Source organism: Gorilla gorilla, chromosome 19 (genome assembly GCF_029281585.2).
Source record: "Gorilla gorilla gorilla isolate KB3781 chromosome 19, NHGRI_mGorGor1-v2.1_pri, whole genome shotgun sequence".
NCBI lineage: Eukaryota > Metazoa > Chordata > Mammalia > Primates > Hominidae > Gorilla > Gorilla gorilla.
Window position 1 is genome coordinate 30,889,492 of NC_073243.2, and position 27,890 is coordinate 30,917,381.

Genomic DNA, 27,890 nt, shown 5'->3' on the forward strand with positions numbered 1-27,890 from the left:
ACATTCTGACTCTGTCTGGTAATGGAGCAGAACCATGTGGCACCAAAGTGAGCTCTTGGTGCATTCAGATTTTTGTTCAGTGTTTTTTTTTGTTGTTGTTTTTTGTTTTTTTGTAAGTCTACATAATGGAAGAAAAGATAAGGATGGGTGAATACAAAAGAGTGGCATACACACAGCTAAGGAAAATGCCAGAGAATATAAAATAAACCCTTGTTCTATTTTTTTCTATTTGTTTTAGTCATTTTTCAGTTTTTAGACCAAGAAAAAGAAAAAAGATGTGCCCACTGCTTGAGGCAGTGACAGAAGGCAAATATGCCCAACTCTTTTTTTTTTTTTTTTTTTGAGACGGAGTCTTGCTCTGTCACCCAGGCTGGAGTGCAGTCGTGCAATCTCGGCTCACTGCAACCTCTGCCTCCGGGTTCATGCAATTCTCCTGCCTCAGCCTCCTGAGTAGCTGGGATTACAGGCACACACCACCATGCGCAGCTAATTTTTTGTATTTTCAGTAGAGATGGAGTTTCACCATGTTGGTCAGGCTGCTCTCGAACTCCTGACCTGATGATCCGCCCGCCTTGGCCTCCCAAAGTGCTGGGATTACAGGCATGAGCCACCGCGCCCGGCCCAAATATGCCCAACTCTTAATTCTGCTTTGCTCTTTCATATCAAGAAGAAAGGTCTTGAACTTGAAAGCTAATAGACAAAAACTTAACAGGAAAATGAAGTTCAAGACAAGTAAAGAGACACCTAAATGGTTCCTTTTATATGAGCTCAAGTATTCTGGTCTAAGTAAATTACATTTCAGGAATCTGACACAACTTAATGACATGACTGCAAATCAGGTGGGAATCTTTGAGAATCTTTGAGAAACTAGGGAGAATGAGAGAGGACGGTGTCTTAGTCCCATTGTGTTGCTATAAAGGAATACCTGAAGCTGGGTAATTTATGAAGAAAACAAATTGATTTGTCTCATGGTTATGCAGGCTATACAAGAAGCATGGTGTCGTCACGGCCATTCATGAGGGATCCAACCCATTATCCAAACACCTCCCACCCAGCTCCACCTCCAACATGGGAGATCAAATTTCTGCATAAGATTTGGAGGGGACAAATATCCAAATTGTATCGAATGCAGACAGGCATCTCGATTTTTTTAAAAATAAAAATAAGATAAATTCTGGAAACAACAGACTGGTAAACATGGTATTAACCCACAGCAGAAATCTAAAGTGGTTTATCAAATATTTTATGAACATTTAGAAAAGAAAATGACCATGACCAAGCACCAACAACCCACAGGGATTCAATAAAATAAGGCAGTCCAAGCTGATCTCAATTTGTCTTGAGCTCATTATTAGACAGATAGATCAAAGAAGTTCAGACATAGCATATCTTTTTTTTTTTTTCTTGCTCTGTCGCCCTGGCTGGAGTGCAGTCGCACGATCTCAGCTCACTTCAACCTCCACCTCCTGGGTTCAAGCAATTCTCCAGCCTCAGCCTTCTGAGTAGCTGGGATCGCAGGCACGTGTCACCATGGCCAGCTAATTTTTGTATTTTTAGTAGAGTCAGGGTTTCACCATGTTGGCCAGGCTTGTGTTGAACTTCTGACTTCAGGTGATCCTCCTGCATCAGCGTCCCAAAGTGCTGGGATTACAGGCATGAGCCCCCACACCCAGCCTAAACATAGTATATCTTGATTTCTGCCACTGAAAATGTCTTTCATCATGTTCAGTGGATAAAGGTGAAAAAGGTGGGGCTACATTATTGCACAGTTCCACCCGTGCATAATTTGTATATAATTAAACCTAGAAGCTACTGACTGAGTGCCACAAGATTCTGGATTTGGTCCTAATCTCCTCGATATATTTATCAACAAGGACAAGACTTAAGAAGAAAGGGTTATGGCTGGGCGGGGTGGTTCACGCCTGTAATCCCAGCACTTTGGGAGGCCGAGACAGGCAGATCACAAGGTCAGGAGATCGAGACCATCCTGGCTAACACGGTGAAACCCCGCCTCTACTAAAAATACAAAAAATTAGCTGGGCGTGGTGGTGGGCGCCCGCAGTCCCAGCTACTCGGGAAGCTGAGGCAGGAGAATGGTGTGAACCCAGGAGGCGGAGCTTGCAGTGAGCCGAGATCGCGCCACTGCACGCCAGCCTGGGGGACAAAGCGAGACTCCGTCTCAAAAAAAAGAAGGGTTACCAATTGTGCAGGTGACACTAAGCTAGGAAGGAGAGCGAATATACTGGATAAGGAATCATGAATCTCAAGTATCTCAGCATAAAGCAATGATGTGATGAAATTAAAGTAAAATCATTTTAAATCCTATACTGTAAACATCCTTAGATACAAATATAGGTAACAAGTCAAATTATGCTAAAGTAATATACTCTTGAGACAGGCCAATCAGACTAATTGGAGAAAAAAAGATTTGCCTTGACAAAGGTCACAGGAACAGACTCAAAATTTATATTTCTGGTGAATCCCACCAGAGACTTCAGGTTGTAGCTTCAGAAACCCATTTAAAGACAGTTTGCCATTTGCCTAAAGCCTTGATGAATGCTTGTGATTAATCTTAGGAAGCTTATCTGTCAAAAGAAGAATGAAATAATCAGGAGGAAAGGACTGAGAACCATAAAGGAAGGTGGAAAATTTCATATGAAAACAAGAACACCTGGGGTGTGGGTATTAAGTGACAGTCTTAAAAGAACCATTCTTTGAATGAGAAATCAGACAAGTCCACATATTCCAGGTTACTTTAGAGGAGAGGAGTAGGGCCCCTTTCCAGAGGTCACAGGGACTAAAACTCAGACACTGTTAAGACATTTCTTCTAATCCTTGCTGTCCCCAAATAGAAAGGACTGCTGTGTGAGGCAGTGAGGCAGTGAGCCAGTGCAAGGCAGGATGGCTGAGTCAGATGTTGTGTGTGGATTTGCAAACTTCAAGAAGTTTCTCTGCTATGCGTTTTATTCCCTTTTATACAATGTCCATGATCTAATAAGGAAGGTGGCCGGGTGCGGTGGCTCACGCCTGTAATCCCAGCACTTTGGGAGGCCGAGGCGGGTGGATCACGAGGTCAGGTCAGGAGATCGAGATCATTCTGGCTAACACGGTGAAACCCCATCTCTACTAAAAATACAAAAAATTAGCCGGGCTTGGTGGCGGGTGCCTGTAGTCCCAGCTACTTGGGAGGCTGAGGCAAGAGAATGGCGTGAGCCCAGGAGGCGGAGCTTGCAATGAGCCGAGACTGTGCCACTGCACTCCAGCCTGCGCAACAGAGCGAGACTCCGTCTCAAAAAAAAAATAAAATAAAGGAAGGCAATATGATGTGGTGGTTAAAAGTCCAGTGTCATTCTACCCACACTTGAATCCCAGCTCTGCCCCTCACTCACCATGTGACCAGAGTGACCTTGAACAAATTAGCTAACTGCCCCGGACCGCAGTTTCTCCATCTGCAAAATAAGGATGATACAAGCATCTACCCAATGGGTGTTCTGTGAGGACTGAGTTAATGTGCAGGAAGCACAAGAACGGTATCTGGCACATAGGAAATATGCAAGTTAGCAATTTATTATGATAACTCTGCAATCTTTTCAGCCACTCTTGAAGGTTCCTGGTCATCCATTCTGGGCACAGTGTGACATTTACCTGAACAGAGAGGTGAATGGCACTAGAAGATGAGGGAGATTTGGTGCCTAAAAATTACTACAAACAGGCAGGGCGCAGTGGCTCACGCCTGTAATCCCAGCACGTTGGGAGGCCGAGGTGAGTGCATCACGAGGTCAGGAGTTTGAGATCTGCCTGGCCAACATGGTGAAACCCCATCTCTACTAAAAATACAAAACATTAGCTGGGTATGGTGGCAGGCACCTGTAATCCCAGCTACTCGGGAGGCTGAGGCAGGAGAATTGCTTGAACTCGGGAGGCGGAGCTTGCAGTGAGCCAAGATCGCGCCACTGCACTCCAGCCTGGGCAACAGTGCGAGACTCCGTCTCAAAAAAAAAAAAAAGAATTACTGCAAACACATAGAGAACAGCACCATATGGAGCAAAAGAGAGCAGCTGGAGAATGTTTTCATTCAGAGACCCCATAGGATTTCAAAACCCAGCTACCATCAGCAGTTATTTCTGCCCCCAAATCACCCTACAATGCAAATCCCATCACTGTAGCTGGCAAAGGTCTGGGATATGGCTCCTGGAGTCTAGGGAGCAGTCCCCACCAAGGACGGTGCTGGCTTCTCGGGTTCCTCTCCCAGATCTACAATCCGGATGGCGTTTTCCTTCTTGGAAAGCCAGAAGGCAGCATAGACTGGTTCTGAAAACTTGCAGGCAAACTTGTGAACCAGAGTCATGGTATCATACTCTACGCCATAGAAGGAAAGGATCCCTCCCGGGAAGTCGATATAGACCCCGAGCCTCCGGAAAGGGCCAGCTTTGAGTGGGGTCTCCATGTCACTGTACCAGGCCGTGAATTCCTTCCCGTTCCATTGGAGGCTCCAGGAGAAGTTGTTTCCGGAAATGCAACTGTTGCGCTCCTCCCCTTTCCGGTCGATGCCTTTGCAGGTCAGGCCAACATAGGTGCCTGCCCCGAAGATCTCCACCTCAAAATAGTACCTGTGCAGGTACAGACTCTGCTGGGACAGCACCTGCCGCCAGTGCAGGAACCTGCTGGGGAGGTCCGGGTAGGGATGCTCCCAGGGCGTGGTGTTGGTGACCTTGCGGTTCTCCTCCTGCAGCCGGAGATACTTGTGTGCTGTGTCCGGGTCGAACGTGATGTCATGCGCATCTGAGGAGACACAGAAGGCAGGAGAGTGGTTCAGGAACTGACAGCTGATTCAGACAGAATGCTTTAAACCCAGCTGGGCTCCAAAGCACATATGAGAAAACATCCATTTCTCTGTTCTCTATTTACCCAGGCTGCTGTTTCCCTAGGAAATGAGGTGAGTGAAGACCAGAAAACAGAGAGCACAAATCATCTACTCCCTTCCCTTATGAAGCTCAAATTGCTTGACATTGATGATATTATTTGATGAACCGAATCAAGAAATATATTAATTTACTCATTCATGCATTCATTCATTCATTCAACAAACATGTATTGAATGCCTGGCATTATCTTACCCAGTGTTGGCAAGTGTTTGGGGAAGCAGGTACTCCTATACCCACATTTGATCCATTCATTCATTTTTTAAAATATTTGACCAACATCTTAAAAATGAATGAATGGATCAAATGGAGCATGAAGAACTCTCAAACACGCCCTCATATTCTCCTCCCACTCCCAAAGAATAATAGGGTCTCATGCACCCCACTGCTCAAGTCAGGCTCTATGTCATTTCTGACATTTGTTTTGCCCTCATCCTCTTCCCCTATCCTCACTACACACACAGGAAACAGTAACTCCTACGGATTCTACCACTTCTCTCCAGCCCCCTGCTTCATCCCCGACCTAAGCCACGACTCATCTCACTCAGACTAGTTCAGCGGGTTTCTGACTGGTCGTTCGCTGTTCTCTCTTGCCCCCTTCAAGACCTTCTCCACAACAGAGCCATGCTGCTTGTTTCCAGCTGTAGGCTGAGGCCAGTCGTGTTATTCTAGCTTAAAACCCTTTCATGGTGCCCCTTGCTCTTATGATAAAGCAGCAACCCCTTGCCCTGGCCTACCAGGCCCCGCGTCCCTGGTCCTTTCCTGTGTCTCTGACTCTCTCCCTCGATTACTACATTTCCACCGTGCTGACCTCAGACCTACTCAACACTCAATCCTCTTTGAGCCTTTGGTACAGCCTGTTCCCTCCGAGATGTGATCATGCCCTACTCTGAGTCTGGTGATTCCTACCAATCCATTCAGGCTACAACTGAGAGTTCATGTCCTCGAAGAGGCCCTTTGTGACTCTAACTCACTCTCTCTCAGAGCACCATGGCGTTTTAAACTTGGCACCCCTCTCCATTTGTAATAATATATATTCATGTGAGTGTTTGTTTCCTGCTTGTCCTCCCTCTAATCTATGAGCTTCACATGTTGCATGGGATTCTTCTCTAGCTCAGAGAAGATGCTCAGTATATACTTGCCAAATGAATTAGCATATTAAAGGCTATTAAAACAATCCCATAATTAAAAACGTTCTCACTGGTGCAGAGGCTTATGCCAACACTTTGGGAAGCTGAGATGGGAGAATCACTTGAGGCCAATAGTTTGAGACCAGCCTGGGCAACACAGCAAGGCTCCATCTCTACAACTGTTTAAAAAAATTTTTTTTAATTAGCCAGATGTGGTGGCATGCGCCTGTGGTCCCAGCTACTCAGGAGACTGAGGGAGGAGGACTGCTTGAGTGTGGGAGGTCAAGCCTGCAGTGAGCCATGATCAAGCTGCTGTACCCCAGTCTGGGCAACAGAGACCCTGTCTCAAAAAATATACATACATACATATATATATGTCTACATGTATATATATGTAAACATACAAAATATGTGTTTAGTGACTGTTTATGTCAATTAACAGAAGGCTATTACTAATTAAGTTCTTGAGGAATCAAAAGCTACACATGGATGTTCAACAATATGAGGGATTGGTATCCCAACCCCTACATTGTTCAAGGGTCAACTGTGCAGTGTTTTAAAAATGCTAATGGACCAAGTCAATAACACTTAATGATAGGTCAATGAGTTATGTAATTCTGGCCAAGTCATACATAGAAATGAATCACTTGGTAACTAGCCAGGACTCTTCAAAGTGCTATGGTCATGAAACACAAGGATTGAAAGACTGATCCAGACTGAAGGGGACTAAGAAGACATGGAAACATCTGTGACCTTGGATTGGACTTTGGGCCAGAAAAAAAGGGCATTGATGAAAGACTTGGTGAAAGCTGAATAAATTCTGTAGATTAGTTGATAGCATTGTAGCAATGTTATTCCCTGGTTTTGATCAATGTATTATAGTTATGTAACGTGTTAACATTAGGAGAAACTGAGTGAAAGATATATGGGAATTCTTTGTCTTATTTCTGTAATATTTTTGTAAGTTTCATATTATTTCAAAATGAAAAGTTAAAAAAATTGTTTAAATTAAATTTTAAGAAGTGTATCATTTAGGGATAGACATGAAGTTGCAAGAACCTGAAACCTAGATGAGAGATGGCGGTTCTGACTTAGCAAAGCACTGCACTGATATCAACAACTGGAGAAGGGGGTGCCGTTCACAACTTACATTGGAGGAACTGTTCCCTGGTGCTGGGCTCAGGTTTGGAAGTCCAATATTTGCGCTGAACAACGGCAGACACTTGAGTTCTGATGTCATACTCCTCTAGAAAATCAAGAGAGTTGTGAATGCACCTGTCCAGGTGGTCAGGAGAATCTGCAAATCAGGACTTCCCAGCCACCCTTCCCTGGGCTTCCTGGGGAAAGAAGGGGCTGAAGCCTGGTAATGTTTCACAGAAATACACTCAATAGACTACATTTCTTTCATAGGTAAGGCATAAACCACTGAAAAAGTGATCCAGACCGTCTTGGATTTAACTTAAAAGTATAGGCATCAGCAACCTGAGAAGCTAGTCACAGAAATGCCAGCCAATGGCATAATATAAGCATGACTAATTGTCCTTCTCTGGGTCTCAATTGTAAAAGAAAATCATCAAGATGAGAGTCCATTAGTAACATACCCTGTCTGAAGCACGGCTTTGAAAATGAGACATTTGGCTGGGCACGGTGGCTCACACCTGTAACCCCAGCACTTTGGGAGGCCGAGGTGGGTGGATCATTTGAGGTCAGGAGTTCGAGACCAGCCTGACCAACATGGTGAAACCCCGTCTCTACTAAAAATACAAAAATTAGCCAGATGCCTGTAATCTCAGCTACTAGGGAGGCTGAGGAAGAAGAATCTCTTGAACCCGGGAGGCAGAGGGTGCAGTGAGCTGAGATTGCGCCATTGCACTCCAGCCTGGGTGACAGAGCAAGACTGTCTCACAAAAAAAAAAAAAAAGAAAATGAGACATTCCCCTGATTTCATCCTCCCTTCCCTGACTCTCTCTCACCTTCCTATCATCTACTGCTAGAGACACACTCACTATAGTCCATGGCCCAGAATGCGTCTCACCTTCCTTGGAAAACTCCTGGAGCTTTTTCTTATAGTTCTCCAGCAACTGGATTAAGTGTACAGTGGATTCCGTGATAACTTTGCGGATGCCCGAGAGTTTATCCTTCAGCCCTATGTAAACACTAGGGAAGGTGATGTCTTCAGTGTTCTTAAACTTGCAGTACTCCTGCAGAAAAGGAAACAGCAGAACTTGCTGTGGTTTCTGTATTTCTAAACTCGGGCTTCTCTCCTCATTAAGTCACTTTTTGCATCTGTAAAATGGGCTGACGGTAATGTGTCCTTCACGAAGAAAGTACATGTAAAGTGTCAAGCTCAGGGTCTAACAAAATAGAAAGCACTTCTCTAGCTGCTAGACCCTCAGAATAAGTGGGATTTAAAAAAAAACAAGTGAGAACGTGGGATTTTAAAAATCAAGATGTACTAGATGGCCATGAACAGCTCCAATACACAGTCCACACTGGGGACCAAAAAATAAAGAACATTCTTGCTTTGTTCATTCCGTCAGTACTTGTTTTTTGACAATTTAAACACAAGCCATGGTAGAAAATGGAGGAGCTCTCAGGCAGGAGTGCTGCCTCTTCCTTGTCAGTTTCATCCAATGCATAAATTTCTGTAATTCTTGTACCTTGCTTTAGTATTTGGAAAGTGTTTTCACACTGATAATCACATAGTTTCATGTAAGTTTTGAAACAACGTGTGATCAGGAAAGATGCTTTCAGATATAACACAGTATCAAACTTCAGCTGCAACTGAAGCATTAAAGAGCAGACCAGGTACAACAGAAAACATAGCAATGAAAACAGTTGTATGAAAATGATTAGATAGAGCCATGGAAATCAAAACCAGAGAATTGATAGAGAAAAGGGTAATTCAACATTTTAATGTTATATACTGTACATGACAAAAGTAGCATTTTAAATCAGTGGGAGAAAGGATAAGTTATTCGGATAAGTTATTCAATAAATCTTGTTTTGAATGCCTAACCAAAAATTTGGGGGGAAATGTTATCTTTGCCAAAATAAATAAATATCTTTTTTTTTTTTTTTTTTTTTGAGACAGTCTTGCTTTGTCACCCAGGCTGGAGTGCAATGGCGTGATCTCGGCTCACTGCAACCTCTTGCCTGCTAGGTTCAAGTGATTCTCCTGCCTCAGCCTCCCAAGTGGCTGGGACTACAGGTGTGCGCCACCATGCCTGGCTAATTTTTTTTATTTTTAGTAGAGACAGGGTTTCACCATGTTGGTCAGGCTGGTCTCAAACTCCTTACCTCATGATCTGCCGGCCATGGCCTCCCAAAGTGCTGGGATTACAGGTGTGAGCCACCGTGCCCGGCCAATACATAAGTTATCATACGCTAGAATTTATTTTATATGTATTAAAGTCTTTTATGTTAAAAATAAACTTACAGGCTGGGTGCTGTGGCTCATGCCTGCAATCCCAGCACTTTGGGGGGCCGAGGTGGGTGGATCACAAGGTCAGGAGTTCGAGACCAGCCTGGCCAAAATGGTGAAACCCCATCTCTACTAAAAATAAAAAAAATTTAGCCAGGCGCGGTGGCTCACGCCTGTAATCCCAGCACTTTGTGGGGCCGAGGCGGGTGGATCACGAGGTCAGGAGATCGAGACCATTCTGGCTAACACGGTGAAACCCCGTCCCTACTAAAAATACAAAAAATTAGCCGGGCGCGGTGGCGGGCGCCTGTAGTCCCAGCTACTCGGGAGGCTGAGGCAGGAGAATGGTGTGAACCCAGGAGGCGGAGCTTGCAGTGAGCCGAGATAGCGCCACTGCACACCGGCCTGGGCGAAAACAGCAAGACTCTGTCTCGAAAAAACAAAAAAAATTGACCAGGCGCGGTGGCTCACGCCTGTAATCCCAACACTTTGGGAGGCCGAGGCGGGTGGATCACCTAAGGTTGGGAGTTCAAGACCAGCCTGACCAACATGGAGAAACCCCATCTCTACTAAAAATACAAAAAATTAGCCGGGCATGGTGGCCCATGCTTGTAATCCCAGCTGCTCAGGAGGCTGAGGCAGGAGAATCGCTTGAACCCGGGAGGTGGAGCTTGCAGTGAGCAGAGATGGTGCCATTGCACTCCAGCCTGGGCAACAAGAGTGAAACTCAGTCTCAAAAACAAAAAAAAAACAAATAAAAATAAAAATTAGCCAGGTGTGGTGGCGGGCGCCTGTAATCCCAGCTACTCGGGAGGCTGAGGCAGAGAATTGCTTGAATCCGGGAGGCGGAGGTTGCAGTGAGCCGAGATCGTGCCGCTGCACTCCAGCCTGGGTGACAAAGCAAGACTCCATCTCAAAAAACAACACACACACACAAAAATAAATAAATAAAGTTACAAAACGAGAAAAGAGAAATAATTTATATACTCTTTGGGTAGATCTTAAGGGAAACTTGTGAGGCGGGAAGCCAAATGGTTATTAAATGGTTATTCATATTTTCTTTGTGTTTTGATATTGAAAAGCAAAGAAACTGACAGACGCTTTGTTGGTGTTTTTGTCTGTCTTTCTCTTTTACTCATTCAAAAGTTAACTATGTTGTACTCGTGTAAGGATTATGGATTTTTTTCCTTCTTTTTTTGTACTTTCCAAGTTTTTCACAATAAACATTTGTTTTTTGTAACTAGCAGAGAATTTTTTCAAAAATGCAAGCAAGAAAAAATTGTATTTCAGAATACCAGAGATTGGATGGAGCCTTCTGAATTATTTACTCCAGTGGGCTTGTTGATAAATGAGAAATTTGAGACTCAGGGATGTTAAGAGCTGTTAACAGAGCTGTTTTCTGACAGATTCAGGATGTTGCAGTTTACCCCCAACCTAGTGTTCCTTCCTCGAAAGGTTACATGTTCTTTAGATCTGGTTCCAATGGCTTACGGTTTGATGTCTAATGATACACTGTAATGAAAAGTATTTCCTGGTTCCAACTGCTTACCTTTAATGTCTAATGATACATTGTAATGAAAAGCATTTGCTCTTCTGAGCCCTCCTCAATTACTCCAGCCACAGCCCTCTCTGAAAAGCAGCAGGCTCCAGTCTCATCCCTACCAAGCAAACCTCCATGCAGTGGACTGCTGGAGCGGTTTATAAAACATACTCACTGACTCCATCATTCTCCCATCTGAAACCCTTCCCAGCCATACACCTGCCTGGCCGTGCCAGTCTCATCACTCTGCACCCAGTACCCCAGGCTCCACCCCTGTTAAAGTACCTTGGCTCCCCAAGTCAGCTGTGCTTCCTCAAACCTCTCTGCCTTTGCAAATGTTGTTCCCTCTACCTGGAACATACTGCACGTTGAACCTGACTCATCTTCCGGGACCTGCCTCAAGCTCCCCTGCTCTGAGCAGTTCTCCCTCCCTACCCCTCCTATACTCTGCTGAATGAAGAATCTGCTTCTCTCTGTTCCCACTGCTCCCTGTGCACACCAATTAACAAAGAACAGTTCCATTCACAGAAGGCCATGGGCCTAGCAAAGAGAGGGTGCTTCATGGGGCAGCTGTGGGATGCCTCTGCCCCCGCAACCCCCATACCTCCAAGAACTGGACAGTGTTGCTGATGGCCGCCATCCTCTCCAGCTCCTGCTTGCTCTTCTCCATCTCGGCACTCCTGTACTCCAGGTGGGCCTTGATACTGTTGGCCTGGCTCAGCGCAGCTTGCTCCTTCTCCTCTAAGAAGAGCATCACATTGGCCTGAGCCTTCCTCACAGCAGCAAGGAGTTCCCCAAACTGCATTTCAGCCACTGCTTTGACCTCTGACACCGACACCTGGCGGGGGGGGTGGGGGTGGAAGGCAGCCAAACATTTCTTAGTGAGGCTTCCAACTTGATAGAAGCTCAACATACAGAAATGTCAGAAACACATATATTAGGGAGCAGTTCCCTATTGTAAAAGGAATCCTTTATTCTCATGTGAATTCCAGGTTCCTGGTAAAAGGATTTACGTATTAACTTGGTCTCCTCATCCATTTGATGAGAGAGTGAATTCCTCTATGACCTCTGAGATCCCTCACAACTCTGACACTCTGGGATTGTTAGTCAGGTTTCCGAAATTGATTTTCCTACCAGAGCAATGCGTGTATTCAGTCTACTTGATAGTCATATTTCAAGAGGTAAAGAATTTGGCTTTTTTTTTTTTTTTGTATAATCAGCATGAATTAGCTTTCTTAGCATTTCATTATGCCCGGTTAAACTGACCACTGAGTCCATCAGAGCCAAATGCATGTCTAAGATGATACTGTCTCTACCACATACAGAATACCCATAAAATGTTTAGGGTGCAGATGACCATGGCACCCAAGCAATTCCAGGACAAGCATGTATATGCAGAACAGAATGTGACATTCAAATAAAGTATAAAAGAAAACCCATGTGAGAAACATTAAGGGTTTGAATGATGGGGCACATGCATGTGGACTCTTTTGCATGGTAAGCATCCTCTATGAATGCCTTCAATCAATATCATGTTTACAACATCTTTCCAAGTTCTGAAGGTTTCCTCTTCTCTGGTATTCTTAAGAATTGGTGTAGACGGCCGGGCGCGGTGGCTCATGCCTGTAATCTCAGCACTTTGGGAGGCTGAGGTGGGCAGATCATGAGGTCAGGAGATCGAGACCATCCTGGCTAACATGGTGAAACCCTGTCTCTACCAAAAATACAAAAATTAGCCGGGTGCCTGTAGTCCCAGCTACTCGGGAGGCTGAGGCAGGAGAATGGCATGAACCTAGGAGGCGGAGCTTGCAGTGAGCTGAGATTGCGCCACTGCACTCCAGCCCTATCCCATCTGAGACTTTCTGAGCACCCCTCCAGGTGCTATTTTCTCTTTCTCCTCCCAATGTTAAGGGCCAGCTCTGAACATCAGGGCTCCAAAGTGAGTCAAACAGCAGATATCCTTGGGCAGAGGCTTCAGGGGCACCTCCCATCCCTGGCAAGGAAGGAGAGAGGGAGAGAGGGAGGCAGAATGAGACCCAGATCAAAAAGGGGAGCACAGTAAGGAAAGGACTCAGAAAGGATGGGATTCTGGGCCCAGGCTTAGTGGGAACCTAGAGGTTTGGAGGGAGATGGGAAGAAAAAATGATGACACCAGATAGGTCTTCTGCCTGGCTCAGGCCCTGGCTTAGGCCAGGGCTCAGCAATTCACTCCACGAGAATGGTCTCTGATCAGTCTTCAATCTGGTGGCAAAGGGAAGAATAAGCAGGGGAAAGAAAGCAAGGGGTATCCCTACTGGAGGGGGATGGTGGGAAGACACAGACAATCTCCCTACATTCTCTCTCTCTCTTTTTTTTTTTTTTTTTTTTGAGACAAGGTCTCCTCTGTTGCCAGGTTGGAGTGGCACAATCTTGGCTCACTGCAGCTTTGACATCCCAGGCTCAAACGATCTTCCACCTCAGCCTCCGAAGTAGCAGAAACCACAGGTGCATGCCTTCATGCCCAACTAATTTTTATATTTTTTGTAGAGATAGGAGCTTACTACGTTGCCCAGGCTGGTCTCAAACTCCTGGCCTCAAGCAATCTGCCGTCCTTGGCCTCCCAAAGTGCTGGGATTACAGGTGTTATTACAGGTGGGATTACATCCAGCCTACATTCTCATTTTTATGCCAACTTTTCCGTTGCCTGTTGGCTTCCTTGAGGTTAGGTAGCTGGACAGAGCTGGGAGCAAAGAAGCTGTGGTAATAGGATTAAGGAAGAGCGGGGATGGTAGACTTTATCCAAATTCTTCCAGCCCACACCAAGAAAAGCTTTTAGACAGGTGACGGTGTTGAGAAGCCAGGGCAACAGGAGAGGCGATTTGGGAAACCTGAGGCTATCTGGTTTTGTGGCTCCCTCTGGAGCCCTGTTGTTCAGGGCTGGCCCTCACCCTTGGGAGGAGGAATAGTAGCACCTTAACCAGCTGCTCAGAAAGACTGCAGGTGGGGACAATAGTAGAGAAGGAGGCAGGCAGAGAATGGGCTCTGGACTGTGGATGGGAGGCTCAGAGCACTGTCTGAAATGAAGACCTGAGAACCAGGAAAGCTACCTGGGCCCCACCCAGGCCCCCCAAGTGGCAAACCTGCTGCCTGGGGCTCTGCCAGGTATAGGCTCTGCAGCCCTCTGACACTTCACCTCTCTCCCTCTTCCCACTCTCCTGAGAATGAGGACCCTCTGCTGCTAGCCTGGTCACTCTTCTAATTATATAACAATAATCATAAAAACAACCAACATGTAGTAAGTTCTTACTATGTGCCAGGCACTTTTCTCCTAGCAACGCTAAAAGGTAGGTACTATTAGGGTCTCCATTTCTTAGATAAGGAAACTGAGACAGTGATAAATGGACTGATTTGCCCAAGATCACACAGCCAAGGTTTGAACCAAGACTGTCTGTCTCTGGAGTCCATCCCTTTCACCACCATTCCACACTGCCTCAAAATAGAGCCCAGGGTTGGGGATCCATGTGCCTGCAGTATAGCACTGAGCTGGCACAGCCTGACCTCTCCCTCTGGGCCCTGGCACATTCACTAGGATGAGCTGGGGAGGTACAATGCGAGTTCAGCTGAGCTTTCAGCCCATGGGCTGTGGCTGTGTGGGGGTTGCAGGGAAGGACCTTTAAGTTCAGCCCATTAAACAGAAGCCCTCCCAAGACCAGACGAGAGACAGGGCTTAGCCCCTTGTTCACTGTGGGCACCAGTTAGGGGAACATCCTATGCCCATAATGGACTATAAATACACAGGCTGCTGCTGAGCAGGCGACCAAGAGGGAAAGAGGCCAAGACTCCCAGCAATTCCTGAACCAACTGTTTACAGGTGTTGCCTCCTTGACATTGCAAACACTGTAAATTCTGATATGTTAATCATTACTAGATTTAAATCTAAAAGTCAAATTACATTTCCATATGGCAAAGAAGTAATGATGAAGAAATCTACCTCAGAAGACAGGAGAGTTTTGCTTATAACCATTTGGGAGCGGGGGCAAATGGTGGTGGTGGTGTTTGATCCAGGCTCTGCATTAGCTAACGTGTCCTAGTTCCCCGGCTTACTCACCCTTCATGCCCACTCAGACTCCAGGTAGCCAGGCTCTAGGAGTCACAGAGGCCACAGAGTGCTCCCTGCCTGCACTGCCCGCTCCCGATGACCTCCAGAAAGCAGGAGCAGGACACAGCATGGGAACCAGCATGAGGGTGTTGTGGGAAAGGAGCAGAATCCTGTCTACAATTATGACCTGTAAGTTCCTCATAGAAGCACGATACCATGAGGCTAAGAGGCATGAGACTAAAGACAAACTCAGGATCCAAATCCTCACCCCTGGCCCCAACTGAGGCCATCCTGAGAAAGGATAGTGGAAGGGAGGTGTCAGATGATATTGGTGGATTGAGGTTGACTTCTGCTGTGGCCTGGCCCTCATTCCTAAACCCTCCCATTGAGAAACACTTCTTTCTTGCATGTAAATGTAATGTGCAAAGGGCATTACTTACCACGAAAATGATGACAAGCAGAAATAGTACAGAGAGGAGAGGCCTCAATACATTCAAGGAGCCAGCAGGTAATGGTTTAAAGATTTGAGGGTGGCGTACATGCCTATCAATATACTGAGTCATTCTTAGGTCAAGGGAGCAGCAACTCTAGGTTCTCACATTCCATCAATCTAGATGGCCCTAGACAAGTATTGTCATCTCTCCGTGTCTTCATGCCCCTTGTGCATGGTAGCTATTGTAATAACCAACTCCCCTGGTCATCCTGTACTTATGAGAACTGAGGAGGGATCAAAGTGTCTGAAAATTAAAGAGCTGGGAAACACAAGACCCTCCATGTGGTTCTACAGGTTATCTTGAGCCTGGAAATCCATTACCTCTGAAGGTTTATAAGGCTTTAAAGGGATAATTCTCTTTCTTCCTTTAATAAGATATTGCGGGTAAGAAAGAGGTGTTTCATCCTTCAGTAGCTAGTTGGTTGTAAACGCCCAGGAGGTGAAAATTAAGTTGAAATGAATACATGCATTAGGGGTACATGAATGGATGGATGGATGATGGATGGAATCATTTATTCTCAGGATATAAAGATGACAATGCTGATTCACTTCCATAGGGTAGGTGTTTTGCATTCTCTCTTTTTTTGAAACAGAGTCTTACTCTGTTACCCAGGCTGGAGTACAATGGTGCAAACTCAGCTCACTGCAGCCTCCACCTCCTGAGTTCAAGCAATTCTCCTGCCTCAGCCTCCTGAGTAACTGGGACTACAGGTGTGCACCACCATGCCTGGCTAATTTTTGTATTTTTTAGTAGATTCGGGGTTTCACCGTGTTGGCCAGACTGGTCTCGAACTCCTGACCTCAAGTGATCCACCCACTTCAGCCTCTCAAAGTGTTGGGATTACAGGTGTGAGCCACTGTGCCCGGCCTGTTTTGCATTCTCTTCTGAGTGGTGGTTACTGGCTTGCCACCAATGAGAGGCATTTGTAGAACTCCTCAGAATCCACTTGGAGACCATTTACTGCCTACTTAGCCTGGCACACCATGGCCTTCTCAAATACCATCACTAATCCTGAGTTCTCAACTCCTTTTTTCCAGCTGCCAGGTCATAGGACTGGTGAGACTCACATGCAGAACACCCTCATATAATGGAAGAAGCCAAGATTACGTATAGTTTTTGGACCTCTGACTAAACTCCCAGCCCCACACACACATACACCCTGTCAAGACAGCATAAGCAAATATAGAAATAAGAATGTTGTTATTACAGGATTAGTCTTGGTTCTAATGTATATTATTAAAAAGCAAATCACTTGCCAGGTTTAAAACTTAAACTAATTTCATAAAAAATCCTGACATCAAGGTGAGGCTACCGCACGGTGTAGTCAACTGTACCTACAATTCTCATTTGTGGAGAAACCCCAAGGAACCTACAGGAATGGAGGCTAGGCATGCAGTACCACGTCCCACACCCTCACAGGCCTGGCTGACCCAGGCTGGTCTTACCAGAACAGACTTTTGGTTGGCCTGGAGCCTGGAGATGGCATTTTCATTCAACTTGAGTTTCCGCTCCAAGTCTAACTGGGTGCACTGGAGTTCAGCCTAAAAAGTGGAAAGCAGAGAATTAAAGAGGAAGGAGCCCAATGCACACAGAAGGACACGGGCACTCTCCAGCCCTGATATCCCCGCCCTTCTTCCCTGGAAAGAAGTTTAACTTCTGTGGCTGATCTCAGAAACCAGCCGGGAGGCACGAAGGGTTGGCGGTGAGCCCGTGCCCTCCTGGGGCTGCAGTCAGCATGAGTCAGCGAAAATACAGTAAGCACAGATGCCGTGCTGCTCACCATTTCAAGCATTTTGTGGATTACCCCACACCATCCTTGCCATACCCATACTAGCTGTAAACCAGAAATAAAATCCTAAGCCCCCCAACAATCTGAATGGATCCCTCCTCTCAGCAAAGGGCATTCCAAAGTTAACCTGAAAAACTAGTTCAGGCCATGATGGGAAGGGAGGTCAGACATGGCTCATTATAACTTCCTCCCTTTTGGAATTACTGATACAGCAGACTCTCTCAGTCTGATTAGAAACATTTACAATCTGTTCTCTCCAAAACCTCCTCCCTGGAGGCTTTACCCACATGATAAAACCTTGGATTCCACCACCTCTTATCTGAACCCAGACATTCCTAAGTCTTTAGACAATAACTTGACTCTTTAAACCAACTGCCAATCAGAAAATCTTTGAATCTACCTATGACCTGGAAGCCCTGGTTTCCAGTTGTCCCACCTTTCCAGACCAAACCAAATTACATCTTACATGTATTTGATTGATGTCTCATGTCTCCCTAAAATGTATACTAGTCTGTACCCCAACCACCTTGGGCACATGTTCTCAGGGTCTCCTGAGAGCTGTGTCACAGACCATTGGTCACTCATATTTGGCTCAGGATGAATATCTTCAAATATGTTACAGAGTTTGACTCCTTTTGTCAACATAGGTAAACATGATTATTATTTCAAATGTACAGGTGATAAAATCATGTTTCCAAGTTCCTCAATGGAGTTGAGCCTAGGCTGACCCCACAAGAGCCAAACAGGGAGTGTAGGGCTGGAGCCAGATGGCCAGGTGGGAAGTCTACATTTTTTTTACTTAGCAGTTGAGACTTTGGCCAAATTTACTTATGAATAGGAAAAACAAATTTTCTTTGTCTTATAGTCACACAACACGGAAGACTTTCATAACTGAAACGTGTGGGTTTTTTTCCACATGAAGCCATTCTCCAACATCAGCTGGGTGTCCTAAGATGTAACTCAATTCTGACACTCCCTACTTGGAGATGGAAGAGATGCACAGGGCAAGGGATGTGGGAGGGAAGTGACACCTCCGTGCCCTCTCCAGTGCAGGGTGCACACCCTCCACGGACTTCCATCCCTTCAGCAATCCAGAAGCTCCCGGAAGCCCAGCCTTTTGGGTTTGTGTCTTTATTTTGAGATGGAGTCTCGCTCTGTCTCCCAGGCTGGAGTGCAGTGGCGCGATCTCGACTCACTGCAACCTCTGTCTCCTGGGTTCAAGCAATTCTCCTGCTTCAGCCTCCCGAGGAGCTGGGACTACAGGTATGTGCCACCACACCTGGCTAATTTTTTTGTATTTTCAGTAGAGACAGGATTTCACCATGTTGGTCAGGCTGGTCTTGAACTCCTGACCTCAAATGATCTGCCTCCACCTCGGCCTCCCAAAATGCTGGGATTATAGGTGTGAACCACCGCGCCTGATGCCTTTTGGGTTTATATGGAGGCTTCATGATGTAGGCATGATTGATTACATCACTGGCCATTGGTGATCCTCTCAACCTTCAGCCTCACTTCCCTCCCTGGAGGAGATCAGGGACATGGGGCTGAAAGTCAAACCCTTTAATCACAGGGTTGGCTCCTTTGGCAACTAGCCCCCATCCTGAGGCTCTCGGGAGCCCCCTCACCCACCCAGTCATCTCACTGGCATTCAGACACTTACCACTTCAGAGAGTCTGGGGGTTCTAAGAGCTGTCGGGTGCCAGGAAATGGGGGCAGAGACCAAACCTAAGTTTTTGTTGTTGTTGTTGTTTGTTTGTTTTTTGAGACGGAGTCTCACACTGTCGCCCAGGCTGAAGTGCAATGGTGCAATCTTGGCTCACTACAACCTCCACCTCCCGGGTTCACGCAATTCTCCTGCCTCAGCCTCCTGAGTAGCTGGGATTACAGATGCACACCGCCACACCCGGTTAATTTTTGTATTTTTAGTAGAGACAGGGTTTCACTATGTTGGCCAGACTGGTCTCGAACTCCTGACCTTGTGATCCGCCTGCCTTGGCCTCCCAAACTGTTGGGATTACAGGCGTGAGCCACCATGCCTGGCCTGTTTCTTATTTCACAACTTAATATCTCTAAACTTCCATTTCTTCACCTGTGAGATGGGGCTCAGTAAAGTGTTTGCTTCATAGGATTAGGAAAGAATGGACTAATGAGATAACGTATGTCAATAAGAACTTTGTATAGTACCAGGGACATTATTAATGAGCTCCATAAATGTCAGTGGGTGCCAGCATCGTCATCATCATCATTATTACTCCTGCTACCATGGCTGCTTTCCATTCATGTTCTGTATTCAAAGGCAGAGCCAGCCCTCCCAGCCCAGGCCAAGTGCCTGCCCAAAAACCTCAGGTTTGCCTGCTTTGGCCCCAGCTTCAATCTTGCCTCCTGGGATGCACTAAACACCTTCCGCCAAGAGGTGTGCCAAGGCGCACTTAAGCCTTTGCAAACCTCAAAGACCCTGTCACTTTCCTACTTCCACAAGGGCAATATACAAAAAGAAAAAGAAAAAAAAAAGAATCGCTTTCACTGCTTTTAATAGCTTCTGTCTGCATTTAAAGCTGCGAGTCATTATGCCCTAATAGAACTCAGAGGGCATAAACTGTCTCTCCATTCTCCACTGAAGACTGGGGGAATTCCAGGCCCCCTGGGGAGGGAAGCAGCTGCAGGCAGAGGACTCGCCTCTCCAGGACACTGCAGAAGGCAGGAAATGTTTGCCCAGGCTCCAGGTCACTGAGAGTGGAGCTGAGGGGGCCCCAGTGACCTCTCACCCTTGATACCTGAGACGTGATGCCTGGGAGTGGGGAGTGGGGGTGGGTCTGGCCTATTTGGGGGCAATCCTGGAATCTTGAACTATGAAAAAGGCTTACACAGTGACCCATTCCAGGGGAGAGAAAAGGAACATGAGCTGCTTGTTTAAAGGTGGTGGAAGACACAGCAGAAAACACCCTAGCAACAGGCTCCTACAACACGGCATCTAAACAGCAGGGACAGAAGAATGTGTTGAAGCAGTCGGCAGCAGCGGGGCCATAGGGAGGTACCCAGGGAGCATCGAGAGTGAGGGGCTTCTCTCTGCTATTTGCAGACTATCATAAAAGGAGAGAAAAGGACTCCTTAAGTACATAATCGGGGACTTTCCTGACTGAGTCACCCCAAGAAAAGGCACTCCCAGTTACCTCAAAAAGTGGAGCCACTTTGAAAGACTTGTTTCTCCAGTTATTCCTGTTCCTTGAAAATGATGGGGTGCCTCAGACACTGGCTTCAGGGTTTCCCAAGAGGTCAGCCACACACACATCTCAGGTCAGGGTGGGCCCTGCCCAGAAGCGGGACCGTGGTGCCCATGAGCACAGAAAGTTCTGGAAGGCAGGGCACACAGAGCTCTGCCTGCTTCAGCAAGACAATGACAGATGTGTCAAAGGCACACTATTTGGCATCCGAAATATTTTGGGACCTGCCACTTGCTGGCCATATAGGCTTTGTCAAGTCATTCAAGCCATTTAGCTTCTCATCTGGTGCAAGACTACCTAAATATGCTAACAGAAGGGTTCCTTCTGCTACAGGGCAAAGGTGGCACACAAAGAGTGGCAGCCAGGTCATGTTAGAGATGAAAAATAGGAAGAACAGGGAGAGTGGGAAGAGAGAAGAAAATCCCAGACTGTGCCAGTTCCTTTGTATTCCAAGCACACAGGGTTAGCCTTTCTGGAGAAGGAAGAACTAGAGTCCACCTGGACGCTGACTGCATGCCTCGGTCAGCTGCTCAGAATTCACCATAGTACATGTGGCCAGCTCAGTCACATAGGACACACACTGCCCCCTCTCAAAATACTTACAGCCTGGGAGAGTAAGAAAAACAAGTTACGTAATACTGAGTCCTGGGCATTCCCCAAAATGGCTGAAATAAATTCTTTTTTTTTTTTTGAGATGGAGTCTTGCTCTGTCACCCAGGCTGGAGTGCAATGGCACGATCTCGGTTCACTGCAACCTCCACCTCCCAGGTTCAAGCGATTCTCCTGCCTCAGCCTCCTGAGTAGTTGGGATTATAGGCGCCTGCTACCGTGCCAGGCTAATTTTTGTATTTTTTTTTTTAGTAGAGACAAGGTTTCACCATAGGTCAGGCTGGTCTCAAACTCCTGACCTCAGGTGATCCACCCGCCTCGGCCTGCCAAAGTGCTGGGATTACAGGCGTGAGCCACCGCGCCCGGCCCAAGTAATTCCTTTCCCAAGTGGCCACATACACCTATCATCCACCTTTCGGCTGCCAGCAAACAGGCTGTGAGTAATGCCAGTTAACCGCTCCCCAGATGAGCGTAGATACTTTTGGCTCTAGATACTTGGCTCTTGCTCACCATGGAGACTGTGTCTGCAGCCAGCATCCAGTCCTGAACTTTCTGGGACTGATGCTGAGGTTCAGCATCGTGGCCTGGCATTAACGTTCTCCAAAGATCTAGGACAAGGCTCAGCTCAGGTCTTCCTGCCTTAGGAACCTGCACTGACCTCGCTCCCAGGGTTGGTTCCAAAGGTGCAGTAATTGCACCGTGCCAGCCTCTTGGCACTCTGTGGAGTTAGGGTATGTGCCTTGGCTTCCTGATTAGAGTCCAAGCTCCTGGAGGCTAGACAGTGCAGCCCAGCACTTAGCGATAGGAAGCACTCAGTAACATTTGATACGCCTGAGGAACACGAAAGAACCATACCTGCTTCATGGGTCAGAACAAACAGGAAAGGCAGTCATAGAAGGAGTCCAGATTTCATACACACACACACACACACACACACACACACACACACACACGGTCTCATTTCTACATAGCAAGCCTGAGATTCAGAGAAGGTGAGAAGACTTGGCAGCCAGCAGGCAAGATCAGCTGCTCTTAAAACCAAAGGGGGCCAGGCGTGGTGGCTCACGCCTGTAATCCCAGCACTTTGGGAGGCCGAGGCAGGGGGATCACCAGGTCAGGAGATCGAGACCATCCTGGCTAACACGGTGAAACCCCATCTCTATTAAATATATAAAAAAATTAGCCGGGCGTGGTGGCAAGCACCTGTAGTCCCAGCTACTCGGGAGGCTGAGGCAGAATGGCGTGACCCCGGGAGGCGGAGCTTGCAGTGAGCCGAGATTGCACCACTGCACTCCAGCCTGGGTGACAGAGTGAGACTCCGTCTTGAAAAAAAAAAAAACAAAAAAAAAAAAACAGAAAAAAACAAAGGGGCCTGGAGATGCTGGTCTGGGGTAAAGGGAAGTGCTGAGGTCCCCATGAAAAATAGCTGGGCTCTGGAAGCTCAGCAGGAGAGAAAAGATAATCAAAGAACACCCACCTCTCAAAGCACACAGTGTCTGCCCACCGATATGGCTAGAAACCATAGGAGCTTCAAAAAGGGTTCACTTGGTTAACTGAAAAATTAGTCATTCTGTGGATCCTAAGCAGGATCTCTGCCATTTTGTGTCTTCATGGCTGACCCTGCTGTTTGCAGTTTCCTATACACAGCATGCCTGCCCGAGTAATTAGCCCTTCGCATGACCCAAAGTGACCATCAGCGAGTAACTCTAGCAGGCCTGGGCTAGCTGAAGGGACTACTGGGCTTCCGGAGCCCTAGTTATGTCTGATGACTTTCAAAATCATCCTGGTGGAGGCTTTAGCCTCGTCAAGGTACTGTGTCTTCTAGGCTGGTCTCCTGGGCTCCTTGCAAGAAACCTTTTGGCTTCTAAGATTTGGACAAGCCACCTAGAATGTGGCTACACTTACAGAGTAAACTTGCTCTCCGAGCTGAAAACAAGGACACAGGACAAGGACACAGGACAAGGACACAGGAAGGGCAAGAGCTCTTTTAAGCAGACCAGAAAGCAGAGGGGTCTGGGGAATGGGGTTTTAGCACTGTACCTAAAGCCATGTTGCTTTTCAGCCCCAAACTGCCCTCAAGCCCATTCCTCAGTTGTCCTCATTTTACCTTATACACTTCTCTCCTAGGATGTCTGAATTCAGAGTTCTGCGCGTGCTCTACACAACTCCTCCTGCTTGGAATTGCAATTACCCCACGTCTCTGTAATACATTAGGTGCCCTGTTTTTAAAATGTATATTGTATCTCTGTTGGTACAGGCATAGAACATTTCCGCAAGGAAATAAGAAAGTGTAGACGGTATTAGCCTTCGAGGAGAAAATGGAGGTTTGGTGATCTGGGATGGGCTGGAGACCCTCCTTTCCTAGTAAAATTGATTGCACTGTTTGATGGAGATTATTATTATTATTTGAGATGGAGTCTTGCTCTGTCACCAGGCTGGAGTGAAGTGGCACCATCTCGGCTCACTGCAACCTCCGCCTCTCGGGTTCCAATGATTCTCCTACTGCAGCCTCCCTAGCAGCTGGGACTACAGGCACCCACCACCACACCCAGCTAATGTTTTGTATTTTTAGTAGAGACGGAGTTTCACCATGTTAGCCAGGATGGTCTCGATCTCCTGCCCTCATGATCTGCCCGCCTCGGCCTCCCAAAGTGCTGGGATTACAGGTGTGAGTCACCGCGCCCGGCTGGTGGAGATTATTTTTTAACATCATGTATCACTTTTCCAGTTAAAAATAATAAAATTCTTGTATATGTGTGGCAGGTTTTGGTGCAAAAAAAGAGGATAATATTGTGATTTTTGTGTCCTTTCTTCATGTCCCTCCAGTAGGATGGCTTTCCAGAGGCTTCCATTCCTCACTCCGTGACTTAATCAACTATGAGCTTGGACAAGTGTGGTGGAGATAATGAGGATATGAGATAACTTCATAGTTATTTGAAGATTGGGTGAGAAAATCCACAAAAAGCATTCAGCACATGGCAATACTCAGTGAAGGCTATTTTCCTCAACTATAGGAGCTTTTTCCTTTGATCTATTTCTTGATCTACCTGTCCTCCTGATGGGACACTCCCTACCCTGGAAACACTGGAAACAGTTTGGCAAGTGGCTTCCCGGGCCGGAAACAATGACTCATTGGCATCTGGAATACAGAGGTTTCCAGAACAATCCCACTAGCACCAGCTAAAATCTATGCCTAGGGATTGGCAGAGAGGAGGGGCCCTGGCAAGTAGACCCCCTTTCCTAGAAACCTCTTTCCTTTGATGCCAGGGAACATTTGCCAAGAAATGGCCATAGGTCTGCCACCTGCACTCAGTGTCAACAGGGAACTTCCTTGATGATGAATGTAGGAAACGTGGGGCAAACGTCAACTACACTTCCCGACTGAAAACTAAAAGTGTTCGCTGAAAGTCAAAGTAGAAGGAAAGAAGCATATGAGGTGCCAAACCAATTTCCAGGAACTTCTCCAGGATCTAGCTTTAGGCAAAGAAAAATGAATTGTTCTAGAAACAGTTTCCTTATCTGATGGAAATAAAATGACAGGCTATGAGCATGATGTTTCTTAGTCTCTCCTGATACCTCCATCTGGTGAGGAACTTTTATTATCCCTAAGCCACCTGTGACATTATACCTGGACCTAAGTTTCAAATTCTCTGCTAGCTTAGCACTTTTCAAGCTCTTAGATTTCCTGTTATCTCCAGAGGGGCCCATTCTACTGGTCTCTTGTTTGAGGTAAAGAGAAAAGGAGAAACTGGGAGAAAGAGTTGTTCTTTTCTCTTGAATTTCTGCCAAGGTTTTATTTCATTAATTGACAATGGATGTGCCATGCAGATCCAGCCAGAGGGACATATCACCGCCCTAACCCCCACAACTTCTGCACCCTCCACCCAAACACACATCACCAAAAGCTGTATAAGGCACAGCAGGAAACTAGCAAGAAGGAGGAGAGACAGACACAGACAGAGATCGCACAGAGACAGTGGGACAGAGATGGAGCAACCTACTCCACACAGTTTCCAAAACCAAGTGCAATGTATATTTACACTGACCCAGCAGGCAGACGCTGAGGCTAGTCTTTTTCAGGTATGCTCAGAGCATAGTAGTGGCGTCAGTGGACCTAGCAGCTGCAGCCAGCCGGGCACACCATCCCCCACCGCCCTCTCCCAAATGGATGAATGGTCCCCAAGCACTCACCTCCTTGTCCCTGCGGGCTGCATCCAGGGAGACTATGGTGTGGCCACTGTGCTCCTGGCAACAGTCCTGGCAGATGCACTGCTGATCAGGGCAGCAGAAGGCAGACAGTGCGCTGTGGTGGGCAGGGCAGTATCGCCAGTTGTGGTCCTTCACTGGCTCGGTCAGCAGGTGGCTTTGCAGTTTGATGTTCACCTGATGTGGCTGCAAGTGCTCTTCACAGTAATTCACCATGCAGGTTAGACAGGACTTCACTGCCTTCACTCTTCTGGTGTCATCAAGGCAGAAGTCACACAGGACCTCTTTCCCCTCACCAGCAGGATCCCCCTGCTCTGCAGAGTCGCTGTCCTGTTCCTCTGTCTCCCTGCCAAGCTTCTCCGAGGAGCCCACGTCCTCTTCTTCCACTGGGCTGGCCGACCCAGAGTCTGGGCTGGGTGACCCAGAGTCTGGGCTGGGTGACCCAGAGTCTGGGCTGAGAGGGGCTGGGGGCTGAGCAGTGGCCCTGGGCAGTGGCCCTGGAGCCATCAGATCCAACTCAGCCATCTGGGAGGCTCTGCTCCTAGGCTGTCTTTCTTCTGTCCCTTGGCCCAGGATCTGTGCAGCCCAAGTCAGACAAGAGAACCACGCCTAGATGATTGCAGCTGCTGCAAGATTTTAACTGTTTCCTCCCTCCCAGAGGAAGCTCGGCCACTCATTACTGTGTGCTGGCGCTGGATGGCAGCCAGATGCGATGACGACAAGGCAGCTAGAGTACTCAGGCTCAGGACAGCCGGCTCAGGCTCAGGCTGCCTCCCCAGGTCCAGCCCTGAAACTTCTATTCTTATGTGAATCATCTGAACCCCATAGGCTCTGCTGAAGACCACGTGTCTCTGTGCCTGCTCTGGAAAGGACAGAAGATTCCTGAGCTCTGTTATAAGCCTGTGTGGCTTTGTGTGGTCTGACAAGCTACATTTTTTTTTTGTTTTCATTTTTAAAGAGAAGTAAAATGTAAGGACTTCAACACCAGGACAGCCATTCATCTACTCCCATCTCATAGAACTGGACATGAGGCAGCTAGGAATAGGATGCATGTTTCTTTTCTTTTTTTTTTTTTTTTTGAGACAGAGTCTCACTCTGTCACCCAGGCTGGAGTGCAGTGAGTGGTGTGATCTCGGCTCACTGCAACCTCCGCCCTCCGAGTTCAAGTGATTCTCCTGCCTCAGCCTCCCGAGTAGCTGGGATTACAGGCGCCTGCCACCGTGCCCGGCTAATTTTTTTTTTTTTTTTTTTCTATTTTTAGTAGAGACGGGGTTTCACCATCTTGGCCAGGCTGGTCTTGAACCCCTGATCTCGTGATCCACCCGCCTTGGCCTCCCAAAGTGCTAGGATTACAGGTGTGAGCCACCGTGCCCAGCTTTTTTTTTTTTTTTTTAGACACAGTCTCACTCTGTCGCCCAGGCTGGAGTACAGTATGGGATCTTGGCTCACTACAACCTCCGCCTCCTGGGTTTGTGATTCTTCTGCCTCAGTCTCCTGAGTATCTGGGATTACAGATGCCCACCACCATGCCTGGCTCATTTTTGTATTATTAGTAGAGACAGTGTTTCACCATGTTGGCCAGGCTGGTCTCGAACACTTGACCTCAGGTGATCTGCCTGCCTGGGCTTCCCAATGTGCTGGGATTACAGGCATGAGCCACTGTGCCCAGCCAAGATGCATACTTCTGATGCTGACCTTTCCATATCATCTTCCTGAACATTCCAGTAATGTCCATCACACTCGTGGAGATGAACATCACGTGGGTACTCAGTGGAGATCAGGAGGGTCAGGGAAGACTTGTCTCCTTCCACAGAACGCTCCCTTCAGGTTAACAGCCCTTTTGCCCACTTAACGAAACATTCCTAGACATGGTGTTATAGTTGAGACACTTGTTCCCACAAACCTCATGTTGAGATTTGATCCCCAATACTGGAGGTGGGGCCTGGTGGGAGGTGTTTGGGTCATAGGGGTGGATCCCTCATGAACGGCTCGGTGCCATCCCCACAGTGATGAGTGAGTTCTCGTTCTATTAATATTAGCTGCCACAAGATCTGATTGTTAAAAAAGAGCCTGGCACCACCCCCTCTCTTAATTCCTCTCTCTCCATGTGACCTGCCCACTCCGGCTCCCCTACCCCTTCCACTGCGGATGGAAGCGGCCTGAGGCCCTCACCAGAAGCAGATGCCAGCACCATGCTTCTTGTACAGCCTGCAAAACCGTGAGCCAAAAGATCTGTTTTCTTTATACGTTACCCCCACCCCCTCAGGTATTCCTTTACAGCAATACAAACACAGTAAGACGCATGGTGTATGAGCTTGCCAGGGCTGCCATAGCAAAGAACCATACACTGGTTGGCTTCAACAACAGAAACTCATTTCCTCACAGTTCTAGAAGCTGGATCAAGTCACTGGCAGGGCTGCTTTCTTCTGAGGCCTCTCCTTGGCTTGCAGATAGCTTCTCCTGTGTCTTCACATGGT

At 47.1% G+C, this 27,890-nt stretch overlaps 1 protein-coding gene across 15 annotated transcripts in view; it reads right to left on the reverse strand.

The window, feature by feature from the left end:
• Positions 1–3,552: 3,552 nt before the first annotated feature.
• Positions 3,553–27,890, reverse strand: part of TRIM16 (tripartite motif containing 16) — a 48,402-nt gene continuing 24,064 nt past the window's right edge. For 12 of the 15 annotated variants that reach the window (XM_031003429.3, XM_055366928.2, XM_055366934.2 and 9 more), the window contains 5 exons: positions 17,034–17,129; positions 11,621–11,854; positions 8,088–8,253; positions 7,203–7,298; positions 3,553–4,782 (listed from right to left, as the gene is read on the reverse strand). In XM_031003429.3, the coding sequence (XP_030859289.3) occupies positions 4,199–4,782; positions 7,203–7,298; positions 8,088–8,253; positions 11,621–11,854; positions 17,034–17,129 (1,176 nt within the window). In that variant the 3' untranslated portion in view covers positions 3,553–4,198. Of the gene's footprint in view, positions 4,783–7,202; positions 7,299–8,087; positions 8,254–11,620; positions 11,855–17,033; positions 17,130–17,504; positions 17,524–25,398; positions 26,276–27,890 lie in introns of those variants that run through there. The other 3 variants (XM_063700651.1, XM_031003427.3, XM_063700659.1) reach the window with 2 other exon arrangements.